Source organism: Falco punctatus (assembly GCF_963210335.1).
Source record: "Falco punctatus genome assembly, chromosome: 7".
Lineage (NCBI taxonomy): Eukaryota > Metazoa > Chordata > Aves > Falconiformes > Falconidae > Falco > Falco punctatus.
This window is the reverse complement of record NC_137587.1, coordinates 29,616,413-29,642,963: the sequence shown is the minus strand read 5'-3', so window position 1 is coordinate 29,642,963 and position 26,551 is coordinate 29,616,413. Positions and strand designations below refer to the sequence as shown.

The 26,551-nt window shown below is 41.3% G+C and overlaps 1 protein-coding gene across 8 annotated transcripts in view; it reads left to right on the top strand.

The window, feature by feature from the left end:
• The window catches only part of FOXN3 (forkhead box N3), a 210,053-nt gene that overhangs the window by 115,549 nt on the left and 67,953 nt on the right, over positions 1-26,551 (top strand). For all 8 annotated transcript variants that reach the window (XM_080395120.1, XM_080395119.1, XM_080395118.1 and 5 more), the window contains one exon: positions 19,789-19,853. In XM_080395120.1, the coding sequence (XP_080251246.1) occupies positions 19,789-19,853 (65 nt within the window). The remainder of the gene's footprint in view (positions 1-19,788; positions 19,854-26,551) is intronic.

Sequence of the window (26,551 nt, the reverse complement as noted above, 5' to 3'; positions counted from 1 at the left end):
ATCACGACCAGAGCCAATACAGATATACCTGGAAGAGGGTACTAGACTTTGTGGGATTTTTAGGTTTAAATAGGTCTCTCCAATACTGCACAGATTTACTGTGCTAAGCTGCTTCTCCGCTCTCTGTGAAACTTCCAATACCAGCGATGGGTCATGGAAAACCATGAACCAAACAGGCTGCTGGTTTCATCCAGTTTGGTGGCTTTCATGTTGTTATACTTTCAATAAGATTCCCTGTTTTGCGCCTGAGGCTTTTTTGCCTATGACTTCATGTGGTTTTAGTGATAAATGTGCAAATTTTGGGGGGTTTCAGCACACAGGTATATGTCTATGCATGTACATTTTATGTCAAAAGGTAGTCTGGCTGCCAGAGAAGATACTCTCTTTTACATCTAGAAACAAAATGTACTGTTTTAGTGCAGGTGACCTGTTTTCATTACAAGAGTAAATACTCACAGCAACAGTGATAGGAGAATTGCTTGAGACAGCTAGTCTGAAGTGGGTTTGTGTAAGCAGATTGACTAACAAACACATCAGAGAAGTTCATTTTGTTGATGAATAACTTGCAGATACCAGAAGAGGAGTGTTGGTAAGGTGCAGCCTGGCTCAGCCACTCGGGGTGAAGTTGATTGGGTTGTCACATAGACCTGTGCATCTGTTTACAAAGGAACGTATTTTCCATCTCTGTGTTTTAAGATAGTTTTTCCCTTTGTGAAAGGGGAATGACTGAAGAGATTGGCCAGCTCAGATATGAGTGTGAATCAGAGTTTCATAAAAGATCTTTCCTTTCTTTTCATCCTGATGCATTTCTGCTTTGTTGGCAATCTCCTCCTGTTAATTGCCACAACTCGCTCTGTGGGCTCATGTGTATGCTTCAGTTATGTACAGTAATTTTTCATTGCTCTTAAATCTTAAAGCATCAAAGATTGCACAGCCAATGAGTCTTGCTAATACAAATGTAAATGTATTGCTTTCTCGGCTTGCTGCAGCATGTGTGCACTTGTTAAATTTTCTTTTCATTAGCTTGTATGACACATTTTTGGTATTAGAATCAGTACTACATGGACTTTATTTGTGAAAGTGGAATAACTGTAGTTTATTATTCTGCCCTTTTCAGCAATAGTAGTTGGTGTCCAGCTTCATACAGCTGTCATTTTTTTGCATTTGTTGCTTATGGCCCCTTATACCTGACTGCTGTTGCCAGTTGTTCTCTGTGCTGTAGTTTTTAACCTCACTGATGGGTTCTCTATGTTGTCTGTCTGGATAATATAAATATTGCAGAGCTCTACGCCTCTCACTGCTTTTCTCTGTAACTATTTTTATCAGGATTCCATGATACATCCTTCCACAAGAAATTCTGTTGAAACAGTGGTTACAGGCTTGATGGAAAACTTCCTAAGGTTACTCTGAAAAACTAAGATGCTGAAAAACTAAGACTCTCTTTTTGACACTTTCACTTCAGTGTTCAGCAGTGTATATAATTCTGGGGTTTAATCTTGTGTGAGTGTGGTGGTAGTGGTGTTTTTTTAAAACGGAATATGTAAAATAAAAATTACTTGTATAGTAATGCAGATATTGAAGATTGAGTTACTAAAAATGTAGTGATGCTTTAAAATATCCATGCAGCATTGGGAATTCATAACTGATGGCAGTGCAGGATGCAGGTTCCAGTAAAAGTATATGAAAAAGAGGTGCAGATTTAGCAAGTTTGGCATCATTTAGGTTGCATTAATTTTTGTTTAATCCAGATTAGCAGATGGAGAAAAAAATATAAACAAAACTGAATTTTGTAAACAAAATCAGAACTACATACTGTTAATTATGTAACTTTCCTGAAAAGACTTATTTTTCAGGCAGCTTCAGATCAATGGCAAAATTTGTAACAGTTCCTAAAGTATATATGATCTCTGTTAATTGGAGCTCCTTCTCTATATTAAAAACTGTTCTCTCGTTAGCTGTTTTGCGTATGAAAGATGAAGACGACAATTTTTCTCATGAGATTAAAAAATAAATAAAACAATTAATTAGAATGAAATAATTTTCTAAACTTAAGGGAATTAATAACAAACAAAGCTTCTGGAGTACCCAGCTTTTATTTTGCAACTTGCAAGTATAACATAATGTAACAGGAAGATTTTGTACAAACACATTTATTCCATGATAGTTTAAGAGCTGTAATCAGCTATATTGCTGAAGTGATGTAGATCTTTTGGATATTAAGTGTATTTTGCTGCTTTTGCCTTCAGATGTAGAAATAGACTTACTCAGATTTGATGGAAAAAGAGAATGGAAATTTGTGCTGGAAGTGCTAGAGCTGGTCACCTTCTGTTTCCCTGAGGTTATTACCATCAAAATCCTGCTTTGAATACAGGGAAGGCTGTATTGATGAGCTCTGTATTTTGTAATGATACAGAGCAAGATCTTTAAGAGTTTATGTTGAGTGGCACTATCAAAAAAAAACTTCCCAGGTTCTCTTTTGCCTATTTCTTTGCCCATTTGCCATCCTCAATTCACTACAGTGGGTATGAGATGCCCCTGGGAAGAGTGGCTAGCACTCCCTGGGTGGTACTCAGTCAGTACAGTTAAAAACCCCACTAACAGTTGCTGTCTGATCAGTTAAAACCCCACAGAGTAACAGAGGAAGCTTTTCACAGGCTGTATGGATTTGCCACTGAGTTTGCCTTTTGGCTAGTCTAAGACAACAAAAGCATACTTGAGCTTTAACCATGCCACATGTGACAGTGGTATGCAGCAGTCTCCAGACTAGTTCTCAAACGGCTGCCTGAGGACCTTGGAAGCAGGATCTTCTGATTGCTCAGCAGAGGGTTGGTTTGCGGGTTTGGTTTAGTTTTATTTTTTGGGTTGCGTCTTTTTGTGTGTGTGTGTATTTTCTTTGGTTTTCCTTCGCAAAGTCATTTTAAGATGTTCTTGCTGCCCTTGTACAATAGCAAACTTCTTCTCAGTCGTGCTGGTGAAGACACTGTATAGTTGCACTGTAAATGAGATCCTGGTGATTTGTTCATTTTTTTTAAGGGATTGGGGCTTGTCAGGGAGGGATGAGGGCTTTCTTAAAGCCTTCCTGCCAGAGAAAACACATCATTGAACCGTAATCTCACTGAGGCTAGTTAGATGGCACAGTGCTCTGGTAGTAAAATTATGCTACATCTGGCTCCCAAAGCTGAGTTTCTGCACAGAAGAGCCTGAAGGCATTATCACGCTTAGTGTTGACTCAGGTGTGTTCTGACAGGTGAGTGCTGCAAACCTGCCTTAAAGGTTTCTTGACTTGCACACCTGTATTCTCAAGTCACTTACACAATATAGGAAAGTTTTCCTGTGCCAGGTAAAGCAGCTGTTGGGGAAAGAGGTGCTGCACCTGAACTTCATGATTTTAGTCTTCACAAGCTTGGTGAGAGAGGGTAATTTGCGTGGCACAGTTCGGCAGTCTGTGCATCGCTCAGCTTATGCTGTAATGCAGTAGTGGTAGAGCAGCCTGTGCCGGCACGGGAGTTGGGATCACACTGAAGTAGGCAAACACTATCCAGGGACTCTGACCTGGGGAGACCGGACTGCCAACACAAACTGATCTTTACTTGCTGTCTTCTGATTTCAAACTGCAGGGTAGAAAAGGGAGGTTGCTTTGATGCTATAAACAAGTTCACAGTATTCCTCTGTGAACGCAGGTGCTTGATTTTCATGAGGATGTCTCTCTGGCTCTGTTGTATTGCTATTGTGAACAGGCTTTGACATTTGGATGGAAAACTTGCCATTTTAATAGCATGTGAGGAGGAAACAAGTACACAGGCTCTGGCTTATCTTTCCTTGGTCACTGGCCAGGCGCAAATAATGAACTTATTAGACTATATTAATCTCTTAAAGGAAATGGTCTGAAATCCATCTGGTAGAGTGCTGAAAAGCAGACTCAATAAAATCCTAGAAAATTGACTGTAGGAAAGAGTTTTCTGTTGGCAGAAAGCTGAAATGGATGACCTGAGGAGAGTCCTCTGTCTGAAATTTCTGACGCAAAGGCAAACAGAAATAAGTGATGGATCCCTGAGCACAAGGTTTGCAAACGGCATTTTCAAGAGATGGAGAATTTAAATGCACTTGTTTCAGCTGATCTTCTGTAACACTGTTTCCTCAGTGAGGTGTCACGCTATGGGTAGCTTCAGCGTGGTGGGGGAACCTAACACTCAGAGAGTGGTAATAGGCACAGAGCTAAGCATAATTATTACACATCTTAATTCAAAAGCCACCGAGACACCATCTGATCTCAAGCTATGGTGCAAACGAAGAAAAATCATCAGTAATCTCAGCTCTGTGTTCAAACCTGCTATCGATTTCTGTGACTGGAGATAAATGACAAGTTTTTACCGTGTGACTGTTGTGTACCCACACCATTTCTAGCGGGTACTGGGATTAACAGAGCATGCTTTTTTTTCTCCAGTGACAGTCAGATGCTGGCTGAGCGTGCCAGAGAGTATGTCTTTTTACACAGAAACCTTTGGTGTTGCCTCTTCATGCTAGCAGTACATTCCTTAAATGTAGTCAGATATTGTGTCTTGTGTGGTGGCTTTTGCAGCAGCCTCGCACCTGACAGCCCATCTCTTATTGATGGTCCACAAGAAGAGCTGATTTGTCAGGAGAGTGAGGCAAGCTTTATCTTTTTCCTGTTTTAATGCTGACATACTCTTCATAGCATAACGGCTGGCAGGTGCCTGAAGGTGTGCAGTAGCGAATGAGGTATGGATGTAGTCACAGTTGTATTTAAGCTCCAGAGTGCTCCTTGGGAGTACAACGGAAGCGATGTATATCTCATTATATGGAGTTTCTTGTGTTGTTGTCCTTCAGCTTCAAGACATTAGAAGACACTGTGCAGTATCTAGGTGTCAAAACTTTATGTGGACTCTTGGTGATGCAGTCTTACCAGCTTTGAAAACTTTCGGCTTATTTTGCCTGAATCAAAACTCAAGGTTAGCTTTAGGTTTGCTGGAAACGAACATCCATTGGAAACAGCTTTTTTTGTGGTTTTGTTTTAATGGACTTGCTAGATAGAAGTTTCCAATTACAGAAAAGCTAACTTTGCTTCCAAGTCTGGCTGGGAAATGGTCAACACTGATAGTCCCTTGGTAAGAGAAGTCATTGTTCCTTTTTGGCACTACCTGCGAATACAGTCATTAGCTGAAAAGTAGCAGGCTTTCTTAAATCTCCTCTTCGCTCTTTATTCTTCAGGGAGTCGTATTCTTGAATGTTTCTTAAACAAAGGCTGTCCTTTCACCACACCAACTCGGTCCTGTCACGTTGACGTGTCCCTCAGTGGTGGCATTGCCGCAGCACCGGAGCGGAGGTGTGCAGGGTGCTCCCTCGCTTCCCTTCTCCTTCATGCTGCTGCCGGAGCTCTGGAAGCACCAACGCTGCCTGTGCCGCCCTGCATGCCTGGCTGGCGGGGCTCGGCCCGGGCACGGCGCCCTGCACACCCTGCCCTCCGGCCTGCGGATCGCCCACAAACTTGTGGAGCTCCTTGAGCAACAGTGAATCAATTCTTTGCCTCGGCAAAATCTTGCTGCTCATGCTGTGCAATTTAAAGACAAAATGCTTCCTGCTAATTATTAACAGTTACTCTGTAGGAACAGACTCATTATAGGGGCACTGAACCCTGGCCTGCCATCCTTTTCAGCAACTGAACAATGTGAGAGGGAGGGGGAAGAAACTAGGAGAGAAACTGGAGTGCTGGCACCAATTAGTCCTGAGATTAGTCCTGAAAGAGGATTGCAATTTCAAGGCCAAAAAGAGTAGGGAGTGGGTAAAAGGATTTGAAATGAGATTATAGGACCTAAAAGCGCCTTTCTTTTGTTAGGGAAATAATTCAGCAGTTTTGCTCAAGCCAGTGAGACAATCCAGTTTAGTGGCTGAAGTAGATGTGTGTCCTGTTGCTTTTTAAGGTTCTTTAACTAAGTTGATCCCCAGTTGCATTTGTTGTTGCTTCCTGCGAAATCAAAGTGTTTTCAACAAACAAACAAAAACACAGAGGAAAGCTATTGCCTCATCAAAAGACCTGTTGTTTGTCAGGAAGCTTATTTGTATTCTTTAAAAGGGGAGCCAAGGAAAGGAGGCAGACTGAACGCCCTTTTCTTCTTTGGTGAAACTTTTTTTCCTGGTGGTTACTACGAGACTGGCACCAGAGTCACCCTTTCACCACCCATCCTACAGATGAGGTTCAGTGCTGGTTTTTGTTTGTTGGCCTGTTTAGAGATGCAAATCAGGCAGTTCCTACTTCAGTTAAAAGCACCATCTCCTGTCAGTGCCATAGTGGTGGACATTGTCCTCTTCCTCTGGGAGGGAAGCGGGCACTAAGCCTTGCTGCCATATTGAATAGACCACAGTGTGCGCTCATGTAACAGGTGTGTCAGGGGCTGAACACTGGAGCTTGCTTGGAGGCAGCAGAAATAATAGAGGTCTTCACCCTCTTCTCCTTTCAGAAGAAGAATTACAAGTGGGGAATTACTGAAGAGAATTACAAACATAGTGGATTTAGTAGGAAATGTTTTGCTTTAGTCTATTCATGCAAGGCTGCGTGAAATGGTGACTCTTTTTCTGCCCTTCCCAAGAGGGAAATGGTTTCTCTTGGGGTGGCTTAGACTCAAAAGTTGTGGAGGGATCAGGAATATATCTGTTACCAGCTTTTTCTGTCTGTCTGTCTGTCTGTCTTTTATTTTTCAGTGAAATTTCTTAATGTGAAACCCTGTGTAGGTAGTCTTGAAAGACTTGCTTTCAGTTCACTATGGCCACAGGTTTAGGGGAGTTTCTTGGCGTAGAGTAATGAGTTCTGCCACAGTCTTGATTTCCCTTGCAACTGCATTTCACACTAGCCCTTATTAAACCTGCTTTCATAGGCAAATGCTTAAAGCTGTCTCCCGTTGTGGCACTGCGAGGTTAGCAGGCATCATCTTGCCACTCAGGCTAGTGTAGCCTGAATAATGGGCAAGATTGGATTGTATGGGGAATATACTGTTTGAGAAAAACCTCTTTTTTAATGGAGGGAACCCTTTTTCTCTAGACAAAACCATTAAAATAGGACATTTTGCATACTGTTCTTGAAGTTGAGTTGTTCTCTTTGAACTTTTTCATAAACAAGTGTTTTAATTCCCATCCAAGGCACACGTTAAATGCTAAATTTTTGTCCCTTTTGTTTTTTATTCCATTACACTGCTCTCATATATATAATATAGTGAATCTGACTTGCTGCTTTATAGCCTTCATAACCAATTCTAGAATCCCTCTAAGAAAAGAGGGAAAGAGAGGCTGAGAGACAAATCCATCAGCAGTTTTCACACATATTGGTGAAGAAACACATGCTTTCATCCTTTAGTTGTGAAGCTGTCCCATGCTGAAATGCTAAAGGTTCTACAAAATAGCCAGAAACTTTGTGAAATAGAATAAAGACAATAATAAATTCCAGAAGGGATTCAGCAGAGGAGCTCATGTGGAGGAGGAGACAGTTTAAGCAGGGGGTTAGCAATGACAACAGAAAAATGGTTTGGAAAGGGTAGAGAGTGCAATGAGATGACAACAGTTTCTGCTGATGGCATCCAAGTCCTTCTTTACTTCAAGTCATGTTTCTCTATGATCTAAAACTTGAGTGCAGGGATTTCTAAGGAGTTGTTGGTTGAGCATGTTCCAGTCCAACTGAGAAGTGCAGGTGGTATTTGCTGCACCTAGTAGAGGCAGCTATCTGGATGGTTCAGTGCTGCAAATGGCTGGGCTTGATGCTTTCCAGTTTATGTGTATTTACTTTCAGTCCTTTGTGTGTTGACTGGAAAAATTTGGTAATGCACTGTTTGTGACATGGAAAAAAGAGACTTGACTATCAATGAAACTGCCAACATGAGAATTAATAGGTTTGGCAAAGTCGTTTGTTCCATTTTTTCCCCCATGATTTGTCAGAAGTTACATTAACACATGAAGAAAATATTTCTGCTTAATTGGTTGTAGTAAACGGATGCGCTATAAATTAATTGCCTCTTTAATGTTTAAAAGGTTATGTCCCATTCATTTTATAACTGATGAGTATCATTTCATTAGAATGAGCAAGCTTGAGGTCATCTGATATTTGAAAAGCATAGTTTGTTACTTTCTGTGATTTGCTGCTTTAGAGGCTCAAATGATAATCTGAGGGTGTCAGGGTTCAGTGTCTCTTTCTAAACACCAGTGAACCATAATTAATTGTTTCCTGTAATCTAAGTCATTGATTTTCTATATTTGAGGTGATCCAAGGAACAGCTTTACTCCAGGGATTAATTACAGAGAGAGACACTGCACATACACTCATCAACATACTTTTGCTAGTTAATGATAATTTTTTGCAACCGCATGACAGATACTGATTTCAACTGGAAGAAGAATTACACAGTATCTGATAGATAACTGTGCCCATCCTTAGTAGTTCCTTTTGGTGCCTGCAAAGTTTGTGCCCTTTGTAGTGAAATACCTCAGGTTTTGGGGCTGCCCACCAGCAGTTGGACCTCCCAGAACTTCTTGGTTTGTTGAGGAGAGAGCTTGTGGTCTCCTCCACAGGCTGTTAAACCAGAGTTGTTCAGTGAGGGGCACAGGGGATTGCTGAACTGTCATACTTGGTTTTATTCTTTAACTTTCTTGAACTTCATCAAGAGAGTGAATGGCCTAGATGCTCTCCCTAGGCTTCTATGTTTTGGCACAAGGTTGCTACCAAACTGCTGTTCAGATACACCATGTGGAAACAGTAAATGTGGATATTTGCAAGTTTTTGTGACTTTTTTTCATGTGCATAATGACTTTTTTCAACCATCCCCACATGAAGTCATAGTGGAGAAAGCAGAGATGTAGAGACTAGTGTCTCATCACAAAGCAATTGCCTGCCCACCTTCACCTTTCTTCATACAGCTGTTATTTCTAAACCTCTGCTTTCTGCTGCCAATCCCAAACTGAAGAGTGGAGTGTTTAAGCCCTGTCTTGCTGAGTCGCATCCCAGTTTTCGCACAAACAGCTGAGGAGAAGCAGCAAACAGAAGGAAGGTTAGACCATATCATTAATTTCACGAGGGAAGCCAAGATTTGTGAAATAACAATGCTGTAAGACAGTTTCTGGAAGACTAGTCTACTTCTTAGTAGAGATACAACTTCTACATAGGAGGAGTCACTGGCTTAAAGGTAGGAGGGTGACTTCTTGCTATAAATTATGCGAAGGTCAGCTTTAGTGAGTTCCTTCGTTCATGCAGGTAATACTGTAACTTGAGAGAATTATTAGAATGTTATTAAGTACAATGTTAGTATTCTCAACAGGCTGAGCAGCTGTTCAGAGAGGTAAGGATTAGGGATAAAGATGCACACTGAATTTTATTTCCCATTACAGGTGGGAGGTTTATTTTTGTACTAAGATGAAAGTGGCTAAAGATAATTTTAAAATTAGTCAAAATGAAGTCCTCCGAGTATTAGTCTACAGTTAGATTTGCAGAATGTGTGAAACTCATTATTTCATAGCTCTGCTTTGAAAATGTTAAGTAGCAGATACTGGGAGTTGGGTGCTGTGGATATCGCTACCGTGAGAATAGCTAGGAGTGTCTTGTTCTGGATGACGAGAGAAGTACAGATAATGTACAGTTCCCAACCATGTTTCAGTGGGGCTGCTTCATTTTGGCAGGGGCTATAAAGAAGGAAGAGACTTCTGCAGTGTAAGTATCTGTGAAGTCTCATCTGCTCAGCCCCTTGAATTTGAAGCTTCGTTGACTTGAAGACTTTCCTCGAATAAATGGAAAATTCCCATCTTTTCCCAACTGATAGGATAGAATTTAGTCAAGCTTGTACTATTTGCTTTAAATTTTCTGAACAGTGGAGGGTATATTATAATTCTGCTTTTAATTTCCTCCGCATCCAACTTGAGCCAATTTGGATTCATTTAGGAGAGATACCAAACCATTGTAGGTGCAACAAATGTTAGTGATGAGGAGCCCTAACACGATGGTATGGGTTGTCAGCAGGGGCTTGGAGCTGAGAGGTGGGGCATCTGGGGGCTGGTCCTGGTCTGCCAGGGTTTGCTGGGTCTTTTGGAGGTGTGTTGTTATCTCTGTATGTTTTCCTTTCTGTGAATGGAATTGGTATCTCTGTAGCTCTGTGGGTGGGAGGATTGATCTAAGTGATGTCTCTACAATGCCTTTGAATGCAAAAAATACTGTATTCTCTTCCCTCTTTGTTACATCTCTAGACCCAGACTGCAAGGTGAAACAGGCCAGTGTTAGGTGCTGTAGTTTCATGTGTGTGTTGGTCTGTCCCTCCCACATCCCTAAAATACAGCTATGAGTGCTTCAGACTGAGTAATTGCAGGAATGTGAATGAGTGAAAACTCACAAATTTTAGTACTAAATTTTCTATGCCTTAGCAGTTTTATTTCTAAAAACGTTATTTATGCATTAAACTTCTGTGTTGGTGATAGAAGCACCCACAAACTACCATTTGTCTTTGAGCACCTAGCGTGCAGTGCAGTATGATCCTCAGGCACTGATCTTTTGCGAGATAAATGTATGACCATTGAATGTAGGACTTGTCTACTAGATATGCGTGAAGAGGTAGAATTGAGATTATAGGAAAATGTAATTGCGGCTTTCCAAATCTGTGAGTACTTGACTTCTGTTTTGTTGCTAGTATCGTCATGTTTTCTGCTTTTACGTAACTTTCTGACACACACATAAAACACTTTGGTGTATGGCCCAGTGACTGCAAATCTCTGCACCCTCCTCTGCAGCAGTGCTGCAGAGCCTGTAAGCACATTATGCTTCCCAGGGAAAAATATCCTCAGCATCTGGGAGAGGTTAAATGTTCCAAGGGAGAGGTTAAACATTCGTTTGTCCTCTGCTGCTGTAATTCCAGAAGCCAGATTAGTTCTGAATCATCTGAACTACATTCATTCAAGATTAATGAGAGAGACCAAGTATGGAAAATTTCAGCTGCCTTGGCTTCGAGCGAGTGGTGGAGGAGGAGTTAATACTGGCAGCATCCTGCAGGTCATGCTTAGTTTTGAGTTTCCTTAATGCTTAAATTGGTAAAAGGAGGAATCGCACCATACTGGATAAACAAGAATTTCAGCAAGCAACATGAAGCATTTGTGGGAGACTTAAAAACCTCTCCTTCCTTTTTACCAACTATTTCTGGTTTGTTGGAGATCAGATTTGCCCTTTTGTGTATGCACATTTGTAACTTTGTGCATGTTTAAGGTACTTTGGTGTCTTTAAAATTAACAAGTGGCATATTCTCACTAATAGGTGACAAGCTGTTCTAGCAGAGATGTGTGTATCACTAATCTCAAGTCCAATTGACTGACAGGCCATGGTTAAGTTGTGGTTAGAAATGTGAGTGGGAGCCTCGTGTAGAAGGTATTTGTTAAATCCAGGCAGGTCTACCAGCAAAGCTGTTTGAAGTTCTGCAAAAATAATAAATCGAGAATTCAGGACTAGAATAACAGAAGTCAGCGAGGTGACCTTGGGCTTTTTAAAAATTTAATGTTTCAATTTTAGAGAAATACTTCATTTAGTAGAGCTTTACAGTGTTGTGCCTGAGTGGCAGCTCTATGGTTTCACTGCAGTTCAGTTGCTCAGGTGGTAGGCATGGAAGTTATCTAGAGCTTTGTCTGTGCTGTAGCATTAACTATTAGAGCAATCTTCTTATATCAAGTGGAAAATGAAGGTGAGCCTAGATATAGGCAATTGGTAGGACTAATTTGTTTTCTGTAATCTGAGATTAAAGACTTTTTTTCCTTCCAGTGCAATTCTGATCAAGAAAAAAACAAAACAGAAGTGAAGCTCTTCTCTGTCACTTGTTTTGCAGCAAATGAAGGCTTTTATCAGAAAACTGAAGTGCTCCATTTCTGATTTTGTGGAATAGAAGTGAATCAAACTTTTCTCCAGTGGCCAGGTCAGTGTTCAGTGCTGCTGCAGTGCAGAAGAGGCCATAGTCCCCTGTGGTCTCAGAGGCCAGTGGCTGTCCGTAAACAGGATCTTCTATTCATCTGGGCTTCAGGGGACTAACCTGTGGTGCCTGCATGAGCTGGCACAGACATGCTCGGTAGCACATGAGCAAGTTTAGGTAACTGTGAAGTTTCCCCAGCCTGACGATCACCAGTTTTTCATCCAGTTATAGATAATCTAGGAACCATTTAATTGCAGTTGTGAAATAGAGGAACACAGCACTACAGCATGTGAAGTAATCTGCAGTGTTTTTCCTTCCTTAAGAATTACAAAAGCTACAAATAACAACCCATACTCTAGAAGTGGGCTGCGTTGTTCCTTCTTTAACTACATGCACTTCAAAACAGTATTCTCTCACCTATTGTGTTGTTACTTAACAATTCTTTATTCCTCCCAGAGATATGAAGACTGTGTCGGTAAGAACTTACTCCTGTTTTTAACACAAAAGAAGAAAAAGAAAACTGAGACAGAAAAAATGAAATGACTTGCCTGAAGTCACTGTGTGATTCAGTGGTAGAGGCAGTATTAGAACTGGAGGCTGATAGCTGGCATATCCCAATTCCCAGTGGAGACAAATCTGTTTTAATTAAAAGTAATGTGGGACAGTTGTCTCACCAGGAATTTTAAAATATATGTTAACTTTTTCCTGTTACAGTATATAGCCTGGAATTATAGTGTGTTCACAATAAATGTGTTAAAATATTTAAACATGGGTTGCTGAGAAATTGCAGTTTGTACTATGATTGGCATACCTTAAATAGCCATCTCTCTTAAAACACAACTCTCTAGAAATCATGTTTTGATTTATTTAAAGAAGAAATCCTCTGTTGTTGTCCATAAATATATGTTCAGGTCTTGGCTAAGACTAAAATTCTGGCTGAAGGCTGCAGAGCCTTACCAAGGGGACAAGAAGGCTTCATATATCACGTCGGCAGCAGTCACTGATGGGCTCCATGTTTTTCTTGAAATCAGGAATTACCCTTTTTATCCCTCATTCCGGAAATTTAACAAACTTTTTTTATCATAATTTTTTTCTCTTTCCGTCCCGCTATCTGTTTTCATGCTTAATTACTTTTTTAAGTGGAGGTATTGGCAGGAGAATGGCTTTGGCTATTTGAAGAATGTAAAGATTTGGCCAACTTTCCACTTCATCCTTCAAAAAGTAGCATTAAATTTTATTTTCAGGCATTTAGTTCATGAATAGCTTTCCCGAGCAACTTTTCTTTTGTCTTTAATAAAAATTTAGATGTAATCCCTCTGGCAGTCATGTCATATAGAAAACTCATTTAGAGTGCGCAAGAGATCAAAATTTTATTGTTCACTCGAAAATGTTAGGCACCCTAGAGAAACCAGGAAAGACTCCATCTAGGAGCTTAAAGTCTTGATTCCACATGTCACAGTAAGTGAGAGATACTGAGAGACAATAAAAAAGGGAATTGTAGAGGAAAGAGAAGCATTACCAGAATATTAGATCAGCCTTCATAAATTAAAAATTAGTATTGTGAATTCATAGATCTCTTTAAGAATGTTTTGTCAGTTACAGAAAATTCGAGAAGATGGAGTAAAGGGTTCATATATTTTAAATCTCTAAAGTAATCAATTTTCATTAAAATCAGGAAATACCTTAACACGTACCTTCCAGATTTATTTTATTTTTTTAATGTATTGTCATTAGCCCAGGTTAGTAGAGGTTTTTTCCCTTTGATTGGAGAGGAAGCTTGCTTGCCTGTTGCTAGGTGATTGCTAATTGTGATATTAACTGCCAGCAAGCTGCTGGCAGGGATTGTAAATTCTTTTTTCCTTGTTAAAAGAACATGTGTATTAGAGGTGCAGCAGTACCTAAATGCTGCTGTATTGCTCAAAATTTATAATGGGAGTGATATATTCTTTAATGTATCTATGGTTATGCACCCAGGTGTAGAGCATTAACCCCTTTTTGCCGTGCAGTAGTCTTGTTAGCCCCATCCAGTAATGGCATTAAAGTTGAGTGTAGAAAACGGAGCTGATAGGGCAGTAGAAGGATCTGAGCCCTCCGGTACAAGCAGTGAAGAGCTGACAAGTATTAGAGGAGTCCTCAACGAGAATGAGATGCTGTCTGTCCTGTGTTCACTCTGCAAGGTCATGGCAGCGTGGTTTGGACTGAGTGACCTCTCATGCCATCTGACAGCCACGGTGCAGACCGTGTTTGTGCAGCATGGGAGCCAAGAAGGCTGTTTGTTGCCATAGTCATGAATATTTCTCATGCCTTACACAGGGTGACTGCTGTGACAGAGTACCATTCATCTTGCAGCATCAAGGGGTGCTGTATTACCACAAAAGTATACTTCTTAAGCTTTCTTCTCAGATACAACCCCATCCAAAATTTACTTCTTAAGGAATGGTAAAAACTGCTGTCTTCCAGCGTAGTTGGACATCAATTTATATACCTTGTGGTAGCAGTCTGAGTCCAGCTTGCATTGGGAGCTGAAAATACTTGTCCAGAGCATTGTTCCCTGCTGCCACTAGATGCAGGGTTTCATTGGCTGCAGTCAGGTAATGGCACCTACAGCTAATATCTCAACAAATTGAACATAAGAATAATTGTGGTTTAGTGCTTTTAAGAAACTTTCAGAGGTGGGTTTTCTATACCAGCAAGATGCTCTGTTGGTTACTTTTTGACAAAATAGATTGTTGTTTCTAGGTTTGGCATCCTTCTTGACATTTCCTTCACTATTTGTTAGAGGTGTAGGTGAGACTTGCAGTGAAGTCTTTTACTCTGTGGATGGTTGGTAATGGAGTACTTGCAGTGCGGGTACAGCGATGCCTTCATTCCCTTCATCTGGCAAGCTGCAGCTTTCACTCCCAGAAGTTTTGCAGCTATATTGCTGTCCTGGTAACTGCTGTCAACCCTGCAGAAGAGGGTGATGATTGCAGTGAATTGGGTGTTCTCCCATCCACTTGTTCTGCATTACTGGGAACTTACTGCCCCTGTCAGGAGAGGAGGAGTTGTATTTCTTCCTGCCACACCTTTTCACAAAATCCATAGGCTGAGCTGGATGTAGCGGCACTTGAATCAATCATCTGTGCCCATCATTTTTGCCACTGGTAAGGGCTGGAGAGGGGATCCACTGTGTCACTGCAGCCTGTTTGTGGTCTGGCAGCTGTTCGCTGGCTACAGGTTCTGTATTGAGTATATTGTGTGGCTCAGCTGATACTGTTCACCCTTCTTCTGAGCTGTCGCGCCCTGTTCTCCAAGCCTTTCCTCAGAGCTAGAGTGTGCTTTAGCACTAGCTATGCCCCAGCAGCTGAGCCCGCCACCTCTTAGCCATGGTGGGCCAAGGTGTCTGCGTAGCATATTCCTTGCCTCCCCGCTGAGCCTTCTTTCTTCAGCCTAATAGCTCTCAGCCTGAGAGGCATGCGTTTGGAGGGGTTGTTGGCTTGTTTGTTTGTTTTCCCCCTTTCCTCTGTCCTCCTGATTTACCATCACCCTCCAGATGTATTTGGTAACTCAAGTCATTGGCCTGTATTTACTGCCTTTCTTCTGTGTTTTCATCATCCCTTAATTGTGGCGTGTAGTCCCACACAATTGAATTTGTTTTGAATTTTTAGTTGTTTGGGTTTTTTAAATCTATTAATCAGGCCTCTCTGACAAAGAGGCCTGTGAGAGTTTTTGGCATAGTTGTGAAATACTGCAACTGAGAGAGAGAATTCATACCCTGGCTTTTTTTAGTGCTTGGCTTTAAGAACCGCAGTCATCTTGCTCTAATGTGAATTCCAGAAGACAAAGGATTTATATTTCCTTTTTTAAGTCTCTTGAAGCCTGTGCACCTTTTAAAGATTTTTATAAACGCATGGCATACATTTTGGTAGAAATAATGAATCAGGGGGAGCTCACACACGTTATTGCTTCTGTACGCCCCGAGAGCTCCTGGTCGGGCTGGCCAGCTGCCACGAACCCTTGCTGGCTGGCCAGCCAGCCTTCATGTCGGCCTGATGGTGTCCAAATCAACACATTCCCATGGAATGGTTCAGATTTCAGCAAAGCAACATTTTCCTATGGAAAAGCCTTCCCTCAGAAAAATCCCATGCTTGGGGCCCTGCGACACAACAAAGTTTCCTACTGGTTGTGTCATCAGAGGAAAAACAGTTCATTCCTTGCCTTGAGCGGAAATCAAGTCCCACCTGTCATTAAAAATTGATAGTGAATCCCCAGGAAAGGCTGGGTTTGATCAGGGGTAGCTCCTAGTTCCAGGTATCTCATTTCAACACAAGCAGATGCTCACAGGTTACAACACCGTTAGTTGTTAGTTATCTCAGCTACTCGTTTTCAGCAAGCATGTGAGTACTTCATTTGTTCCCTGCGGTGATGCACAGATGCTGTAGTGACAATGACTGTGCTACAGAGAGGTGGATGATGCACTGGATGGATGTGAACTCACGCTCCTGGATCCTGTTTTATGCATTTGCTACAAATCCTGTTGCAGCCTGGATATCCTTTTGGCTGCAGGTATGTTTGAAACGGTAGTGTTTCCTGCAAATCAAACCAACAGTCCTTGACAGGTAACTGTTGGTGTTTCACTTGTCGTCTTATCCATAAACTATACTAATTCATGTTCTTTAAAGATACTTGTTTAAAATCTTTATAATCAATTCAAGTCTGCCTCTCCCCCACCCACCCTCCAAGTGCCCTGTGCTCATCTCCTCTGGAAGTTAAGTCAGTCTAGACCTGTGCATAATAAAAATGTATTGGGCCACAGGTTTCTTCGCACTGATGTAACAGTTCAAACTGGTTACAGCTTTTCTTCTAGTAGCTGTGTGGGGATTTATTAGAAATCAAATATTACTTTAGTGAGTGTGTTCATAAGTTTTGGGGAAAGCTCCATCAATAATGCTAATTGCGTAAATAGTAATCTTACAGCATATATTGATTACAAAAGAAAATTCTAAAACCAGGTTTTGAGTTTCTATTTTTTCTAAATACAAAATATGCTGTACTTCTATAGGAGAACCAGCCACTTTTCTCTGGTAGCTTACAGACTACACTGAAGAAACAATTAGTTGGAAAGAACACCTGGGATGGACTAATTGTTTTTTTGTTGTAGATTGTCTTTAGGAGAATTAACTTCTCCAAATGGTTTCTTAATCTGGAACAGGGAGGAAGCAGCTTTTGAACACTTTAAAGGGAGAGTTTAACTCTGTCATTTCTCAACTTGAAGTATGTTTTAATAATTAATACCCTCTGAGACTTCACGTGCCAAAGTTTGTGAACAGAAAGAGAATTTATCCAACACAGATCAGGCACAGCTTAACTTCAGCAAAGCCCTGCAAACACAGAAGTTTGTTGTTTGAAAGGGTTGACGGGTCACTGTGGTACATAATTTACATGCTTGAATTCTTTAGCTTCCTTCCCTGGGAAGGCACAGTTAATTTTCTCAGTTCATGTGGGTTTGTGCTGAATCAGATGGAGTTTTTTTATGAGGGCCTTGGGCTTTTTTTCAAGCTGGAAAATAAGATAAATCAGTATGGCTTTGTTTCTCTATTGGAGACATTTTGTCTATTCGAATATATACGCTTTTCCCTCTCCTTTCTTTAACCCTCTTCTACCCATGTACAGGCATACGGTAGCCTGGGAGTAAAGTTTTTCTATGGCTTCATTGCAAAATTTCACCTTCTTTTTCTTGGGGTTTTGAATGGCATATAGTTACCATACTGTGATTTCTGATTTCTGTGGCAAATTTGTACAGTATGAAGACTACGGTATGGCTTTCTACTTGTGGTTTGGTGGGTCGCGTCCCAGAGATTATCGTGGACTCTGATACAGTATAAAACTGTGAGCCTGTCCTACAGGAGCATGAATGCCCTCAACAGCTCTTGACCTTCATGTGAGTTGAGGAGCTACACTTGAAGAGCTGGCGCTTACTATAAGGAATGCAAACAATTGGTTACATCAAACCCATGAAGTGAGCGTCTGTATTCAGATGAGTGCATGCCCCAGAGCACTCCAACACTTATGAATGTAGACCTACTTAACTTCTTTTTGGTTGCTTTGCTCTCTGTCTCCATGCTCCTTCCCCACCTCCCCGCCTTTTTTCTCTCTCTCTCTCTTTTTTTTTTTTTTTTTGTTGTTGTTGTTCAGGAGTATTGAAGGCTTTTATTATTCATGTAATTGCTTTGGATCCTTTTACAGTCTGTATTTTAACACAGTGAAGTTTTTATATGTTAGCACAAGAGTCTGCAGAATAATTGTGAAAGCAGTGTTCTTTATATATGGCGTTTTATCAGAACTTTGCCTATGTTGTCAGTGTAATAGACAAACATCTGTTTTCCATTTCATTGCATTTTGTGTAGCAGTAGTCAACTCAAGAGGAGACAAAAGTAACTTTGAACAGAAGTGGCATGTTGGGCTTAGTTCACAATTTGCCTCTGAAGTGGAAGGTGGGTAACCTTAAATAGGCAGTGCCTTACAACAGTCTTACTGAAAGATATTTAGTCTCTTATTTTTAATTTGTGCTCAAATTTGGGCATAGTGATTATTTATATATCGATAGCATAGTGATTTCCGCTAGGTACTGTGCTTGTAGAATACTTGCTGTGCCTGAGCCCTGGGATGCCATCAGTGAACTCATGCAGGTGGTGCCTGCCCCGCTAAGGATGCTCCCCCACAGCCGGGGCACACCTGGCCAACAGTCACCTGCACTGTTAAGAAAAGAGCCAGGTTACCTTTTATTTCTGAGAAGTTTGGTCCTTCTGTTAACAGGCGTGGCTGCTGTAGGAAGGAGAGCTGTTCCGGAGGGGTGTCGGCGCAGTGGTGCTCCACTGAGGAGGGGCACGGGCAGCCATGAGGCGCTCCCTCACAGCCTCCCCTCTGCTCTGGCTGTCGGAGCGGGTGCTCTGCCGTCCTGTTGCCTGCAGCACCGTGGGGCTGTGCTGAGGCAACAAAGGAAACAAGGTTTGGAGGATCACAGGGATGTTCCCTCTTGTTCCTCTTCCCTTTTCCCACATTTGAATCCGTTCTCCACCTTCAGCTGTGCTGGTCAGAGGAGACGCCTCTTGGAGGCCGTTACTGTCGGGCAGCCACCATGGGAGCAGGAGGCAAAGACAGAGCGGGGCCTGGCGGTGGCCCGAGGTCAGGAAAGGGCTCCAGTTCAGGTGGGCACTCACACATGCCAGGCACCCAAGGGTCCGCCATGGCCACCAACCCCACTGGGGGACTCGCAGGAGCCGCTACAGTCACCGAGCACACGTGCATGGCAAAGGCCAAGCTTCGCTAATGCCGGTGCTTGCGGGCAGCTTGCTGAGCTGTGTGTTTTCAGACACAGTGAGGCGACCGGCGTGCGAGGGGGTTCGGTGGGCAGGGTGGCTGAGGCACAGGCACCGCTCCGTGCCTGGCCAAGGCTTTTCCAGGTGGATGCGTTAGCTGGGGTGGCACATTGTCATGGCTGAATAAAAGCCATAAAGAATTTGAGGTTTTAGCAGATGGCTTTGGGAAAAGGTGTATATTTTGCCGTACTGAGAGTTCAGTAAACGTGTTTGATTTGGGTGGGTTTTTTATTATTCATTCCAGGTTGCTTTTTTTTTCCTCTCTTCCTCTAAGAAAGCGTGGTGTGTGCTTTCCTGAGGAGGTTTTTTTTGTTTAGAGAATATGAATCTTGACTCAAATTAACCAATTTCTAATGTGAAATTTTAGACCCCTGCTTGAAAGCAAAAATGCCGTGATGTTACATCAGCGTTGAAAGCAAAACAGAATTCATGCAAATAGTAACTTATAATTGTTTAATATAAATGAGATTTTTCTTACGCTTATTTCTTATTACCTTTAGCACATCAGGTCCACCCATTTGGCCAGGAAGCACCTTTTTCAAGAGAAATGGAGCCCTTCTACAAGGTAGGTGATGGATACCACACCTTGGAATAACTGTTCTACTTAACAAGTACCTCTTGCAAATTGCACAGCTTTTGTAATATTAACTGGGCAGGAAGTAACCGAATGTTTTTTGTTTCCTTTAACCTGTCTCCTTTATTGTGCATTTGGTGCCTTGAAAATGATGATTTACTACATACAGTGAGTGTAGTCTATGAAAGTTGCTGGGTTTTTTCTTTCTTCAGATATTAATTTGATTACTATAAAATATGGCAAAGGGTGTCTCCTCCCCCACCCCCCTTTGTGTGGTTAAAGAATGCCCATAAAGAAATGTTCCAGAAACACTGCTTTTAGCTCTATGGATGAAACAAAGTTGTTCCTTGAGAGAGATCCTTTCTTTTACTCCCTAATTGTGCTGATAGCAAAATGTACCCAAAGGTAGGTACAGTGCTGTAGTGGGGAAAACAGCGGCAGAGCATTTGTCTCAATAAACCTACCATGTTTAGTAATGCTTATATTCATAGAGGAATGTTAAATATCTTATTTCCATTGGGTGGACAATATAAACAGAAGCTATATGACTGCAGTTTTGGTAGGTGAAGATTTTCAGTCTATCTTACCAGACTTTAAAATCATTACTCCCTGCTAAGAGTGTTTATATTTCTACCATTGAGTATGCAGAACTATCATCACTCTTAATGGAAGCGTCTTGGGAACACAGAAGGGTCTTTCCCCAGACTGCATGCATTTGTTTATGGTACAAAAGTAACTTACACCATTTTGGATGGTTTTGTGGTCTTTGCAAGTATATGTCCATGAAGTGTCTCTGTTTTGTGTTCATTCTTATGGTGCCGAGAGTTTTCTGGCCTTCTTTCTGGCAGAAGATGCTGTATAATGTTCTCCAGAATATTTATCTAAATTACCTAGGATGGAGCCTTACTCACAACTAAGCTTACAAGCTAATAATTGGCAGTCAGTTTTGCTTACCTTCCACACACCAAATTAATCCAACATCTGTAGTTTACCTCAGAATATTTTTCAACTGATTCCTTGCACATATCTAAGAATTTGGATCTTTCTGTTATATCTATGCTGAAATTTTTTCAAATTTTAAATACATTAAAGCATTCAGATTATACCATCTCCTAGTGTTAAGAAATAAATTGTGGAGTTTGGCAGCTTTTGGCTTTCATCTTAATAGATCTGGTATGTTTGCAGTCCTTCATAATGGAAAGAACTAGATTTTTTTGTGTGTGTGTGGTTGGGTTTTTTGGTTTTGAAAAAAAAAGAAACTATTGTGAATGGATGTGCTTGGTTTGTTTTCAGTTCAACAGTCCCAGTTTTAAATGTCTGCCTGCACATACAGTCTTTGTAATTTGAGTTCATAGAATGTGAGCTACTCTGTCAAGTCTGTATGGCACAATTTTTTTGCCTCTTCTTAGGATACAAGATATCCAGGAATTAATAAGAACTATTTTGTAGTCCTTCCTATCTCAGTTGTTGCTTAAAGCCTTCTCCAATAAAGAAGAGTATGGTGTTCTCCACCCTTTTATCCTTTGCCCTCTGGTCTCCCTTCAAAATTGGGAGGAAAAAACTTAAAAGTTCAAAACATTTCAGCATATTAAAGAAGTAAGAGACAAAGAGAGAGGTGACTGTCTTTTCAAGCAACTTACAAAGCCTAACAGACCTTTAACTGAGTTGCCATTCTGTGTTGTCATTTAAAGTGGAAAACACAGCAAATTTAACTCTAATATGCATGATACTGAGGTTGGAAGGATGAGAAGTGTGAAGAAAAACCTCATTGAAGTAATCTTTTAACATTTCCTGGTTTTAATTTTAAGCAAGAAAATAACTCAGCCAGGCCTTTATGTCTTCTTTCTTCCATCTTTGCCTTCCTTAATTTTTCCCTACAATGAGTTGTTTCACATACAGGCTTCAGCAGTTTGCGTGGAAATAATGCATCCACCTCTTTGCTGCTTCTGACTGTGTTTGTTGAGAAGACCTGTGTAGAGGAATGGTAGCAGGTGCAGGGAGGTGTGAGATGAGGGGTGGGAGAGGCTTGTCAAGTCCTACCTTACATGACCATCTTAAGTTGTTTTTTTTCCCAGTGCTTATATCCAGCTTAATGCAAACAGGAGAATGAAAAATTGACTCAATTATTGGTTTCAAGTTATAGTAGTGCCTTTTGATTGGCAAAAGTTTAGGTAACAAAGAGATTTAAAACTGTTATTACTTGATAAATGTTGTACTTCATTTGAAAAGAATGTTCAGTGTGTGTTATAGACAATAATACAGAATAATTCTGGAATTTTAGTAAATGTGTTATTCATGTGCACTTGTCATGCCTCATTTCTTCGGAGTTGTTAAGGAAAATGCACTTTTTGTGGTCTGGAGAATGAAGAGAAAAAAATTCCGCAATGTAAGTAGTACTTCTTTTAGCCAAGAAAGACTTGTAGACTCTCCTGATTTCCATTTGTTTTGTACCTGAACTGCTTGGCAAAGTAATCTTAACCGTTATAAAGCATTTAACATATCTCTCCAGAGAAAGCGACTGAGAAACCAGTTGTCTGTGTACCTCAGAATAGCAAAGGAAGAGAAAAGGAAGCTAAAACTCATTTTAGCTAGTTCTGTGTCCTTAATGTCTTTTACATGAGCAGGATTAATTCTTTGTTCCTTTCTGGCTGCACTTTGTTGAAGAATTTTGAACAAAAAATAAATATGTATGTTGTTTTCTTTTTGCATATCATTTTATTAGGTACAAGATGGCTACCTCAGTTTCTTTTTTGAGGATCATGGTGCTGCTGTTCCTAGCATTAACTCTCTGATAAAAAAAGAAATAATATATTTTTTGTGTTAGGTAAGTCACCTGCTCAGGTGCTTTTTGAAATTTTGAGCTCAGTCTGCTCGTTGAGGATTGCTCCTTATACCCTTGTGCTCTTTGGTCTTCTCATGAAGTCGCATGCAGAGCTTAATATAGGTAGGACCTTCAGCCTTACCAGACTCTGATGCTTTCTCTCAAAACTTACTTGTACATCTATGGAGATTGCTGCATTCTAGCTTTCAGGATTCCCAGATAAAACAGGTGTTTGCTCTTACTGCTTTACTACTACTACTATCAGGTTTTGCAGGTTGTTATTGTACATACTGTGTTTTTGTTTCAAGTTGCAGCTTAATTTTTTTAAACCAGCTCTATGGGGAGCCTTTGTTCCCATGTTTTTTTCTGTTCTCAGCTGCCCTAACATCCATTTTTATTTACTAAGATGTATGGCAGGGAAAAGTCTTTACAGTTGCAAAGGTCTAGATGTATTCTGAACTCTGCAGGAACGCATGCTAGGTGAGATAAGTGGGGGACATAATGATGTTAACTTGAAGAAGTTAAAACTAATGCATTATGTTCAGGTAAGGTCAGTTTCGTTGCCTCTGCTTTGGTCTTCGATATCAAGCTCATGTTGCAGACTTGACGGTGCAGTTCCTCACAGATCAATCGTAATAGTAAAACTATTTTGCTCTCAATATATCTAACATTCTCCCTGAATAAACTAAAAATAGATCTCCAAATTAACTTTTAGCAGCAGTCATGTAAATTCCAGTTGCTGAGTGCCACCTGTAAGATGTAACTGGGCTGTGGAGGCATTTGGTTTGTTTCTAAAAGATACAACTCTCATTTAAGGAAGAAAGAATACCGAACTTACCACTCTCTCTTTTGTCTTATTTGCCCTCACACCTTAATGAACTAAATGCAACATAGTAATATGTCTTTTCACATGAAATTTGGTCTGTCCTGAGTTGCAAGGAGGTGTACATAGAAGGTGCTTGTGGGTATAATTACAGCTGGCACAGAAACAGTCACTGTGCGGTGAAAACCATGATCTGCATCTGCTGTCGCTACTGCGGTGGGGATTGAAACAAGTGTAAGAGCTGCCAGAGTTGCCCCAGAAGATGCAAGAGCCCCATGACTGGGCAGCGGCTGACATAAAGCAATGCCTCCCCTCTGGTTTACAGCAAGTATACATCTACCAGGCTTAACGCAGTTCTTGGGTAAGCTTCCTGAGTTTCTGGTCAAAGCCTAGCAGAAGCAGGCCCTTGTGGTAGCACAGTGAGCGCTTATCATCCAGGGAAGGAAAGTGAGCCTGGGTCATCCAGCCCCTATTGCTGTTGGAGCTGAAAATAAAGACAGCCCTCATCACTGTGACTAGATGGTCCGCCTTGGATTGCTGCTTCCAGCACTTCCTGACCAAATGGAGGTACAGCCATGATCCTTGCTTTGCTGTCTTCTTTTTTGTGTGAGCAAGGTCCTCCACCTCCTCCTCTGATGATCAGTACAGTTTAAATCTGCTGCCTGTAAAAGTTAAATCAAAGATAGATCATGTGCCGGAGATCCTACAGACCTGGATTCACACCTGTGAACAGGATTGCAGCAGTCGGTGAACTGAATTCAGACGGCTTTGTTTTGCTTTGAAGCTGTGGTTCTTTTTTAATTAGGATGGAAAAAAAGATTGGCAAAACGTTCTACCCATTTGCACAACACAGGAGGGGAAGAGTGAAGTAACGTGTGGACTCTAGTCCCTCTTGGCTGAGGGAGCCTGTGAAAAGAGGGACTGTCTTCCACGTACCGCACAAGCTGCTTTGTTCTCTCTCTACTGGGCTGCAGCGAACACAGGGATCCTCATACTCCAGAACACAGCAAGTGATAGGATGTTCACATGGGGATGGCTTGGCCTCTTCTTCTCCAAGAAAGCACTGTATGAGACACTTTCATCTCCGACTGATGCTTCCAGCAGCCCATGGAAGACCATCTGCCTTGGCCCAGCTGTCATGGCTGTAGCTGGCACCACCAGTGAGGAGCTCTAGCAGGAAAGAGTTGGAAGACACTGTCTTCACAGGGTCAGTTGTCACCAAAACCAGCATGAGACAGTGACTCCGCAGTTTGTTGCAGAGTGGAAACGGATACTCGGGGCACTGCTGCTGCATTGACCCTTGATGCCCTCAATCTAAGTGGTGGCTGTTATGTTTTAGTATGCAGACATCTGATACCTGACCATAACATGAGACTTTAAGGAAATGGGCAAAGCACATGGATCACTTTACTCTTGGATGAGAATGGCGATTTATTTGAGGGAACAAGAAAACTGCATCCCTAATTCAGAAAGTGTATTTTGTGCTAAATGTGGGCGGACCAGACTTGAGAAGCCCATAAAAAGATGGGGAACCAGCTCATTTATGAACACATGCACACTTTTGTACAGAGATCTTTTTCTTCTCTAATAAGCTTGAGAATCCTTGAAATTACCAAACAGGCCATTTAATCCATTGTCCATTGAGTAGTTCTAAGAAATGAGAGAGCAGATTTGGGACTTCGCATTTCCAAGTGTTAGCTATTAATAGAAGCATTTGCTGAGGTGGAAATAAGCCAGGGGAGAGACAGCAGAAAGTGGGCAACTGTTGCTGGTTTTCCTTGCAGAGGCTAAGTTACAATCAATTGCTTTTGTAAATAAAGACATCCAGCCTTTGTTTTTATGTTAGTAGTGACATTAGGATAAAAATACAACGACGGCAGGGACCAGTTTATTTGGACAAGTATTGCCCATACCAGCTACTCAGTCTTTTCTCTAGAGAGCTCTGGGAGGAATTGTTATCGTTACCTTCAAGATGGAAGTTGACAACAAATTCACAAAGAGAAGACAACTGCGTGCATGCATCCATACACATTTTCTCTCGAATAATGTGAAAAATTGGGATGCGTTTGTCAGCACCTGCCAACAAATACCTAAGGGCTGCTGCAGGCACAGTGGGCTGCTTTCTGCTGGTGGAGATTCCGTTCACCTGCTCTTTCCACTGCTCAAGCAGGACAGGTGCAAGCCCTGGGCATGTTGGTGAGAGGTGCAGCCCATCCTGGACCACAAGGTATTCATACCTGCTGGTGGTAACAGGGGTGAGGAGAGGAGGAGCAGGGGAGAGCTGAAAGACAAGAGGATTCAGTAAATCCCACATGCATTTAATTTTCAGAATTGTGTGTCTTACAACTCAAAAGAAGACCAAACTTGGAGAGAAATGTCTGTTTTCTTCTACTACCTAGAGGTGCAAAGAAAAACCAACATAGCAAGGTGCCATATGTATTATAGATAATTTAATATTAAATAATACTTAAATGCAATGATGACCATAAGAAGAAGGGCCAAAAGGAATGCAAGACAGTCCAGCCTTAGGGTTGGTAGACTTGGGTGCTGTGATCTATAGCACAACCTTGGGCAAGATCCTGATGCCCAAATCTAACTGAATGTTTGTTTGTTAATGCATATTGAGGTGTCTCAAGTTGGCCAAGACTCTAAACACCTTTTTTTTTTTTCTTTGAGGGTTATAATTCCTTGGGTTTCTGCTGAATGAAATGAGGATAATAGTGCTTCTTGCTGCCCAGAGCTGTCAATCTACAAAATACTGTTTCTGTATAGTATTCTGATGCTCCACTAATGGAGAACCCTAAACAAGTGGAACCTAACTGATAAGCAACAGTAGTGTTTAGTAGCTTTCGCAGGGAATTGTGTTTCAGTTTTTGTTTCAGGGTGTTATTTTCCCATTGAAGCTTCAATTAAGCTCCTTACTTTGAGATCCATTTGGAGATGAACTGTTTAACTCTGTAAATGACTGTTTTGTTTGGAGATCTGGTGTTTTGAGTGTCCAGTTTAGTTCCAATTCAGTTACTTTCATCTGAAGGTCATAAAACC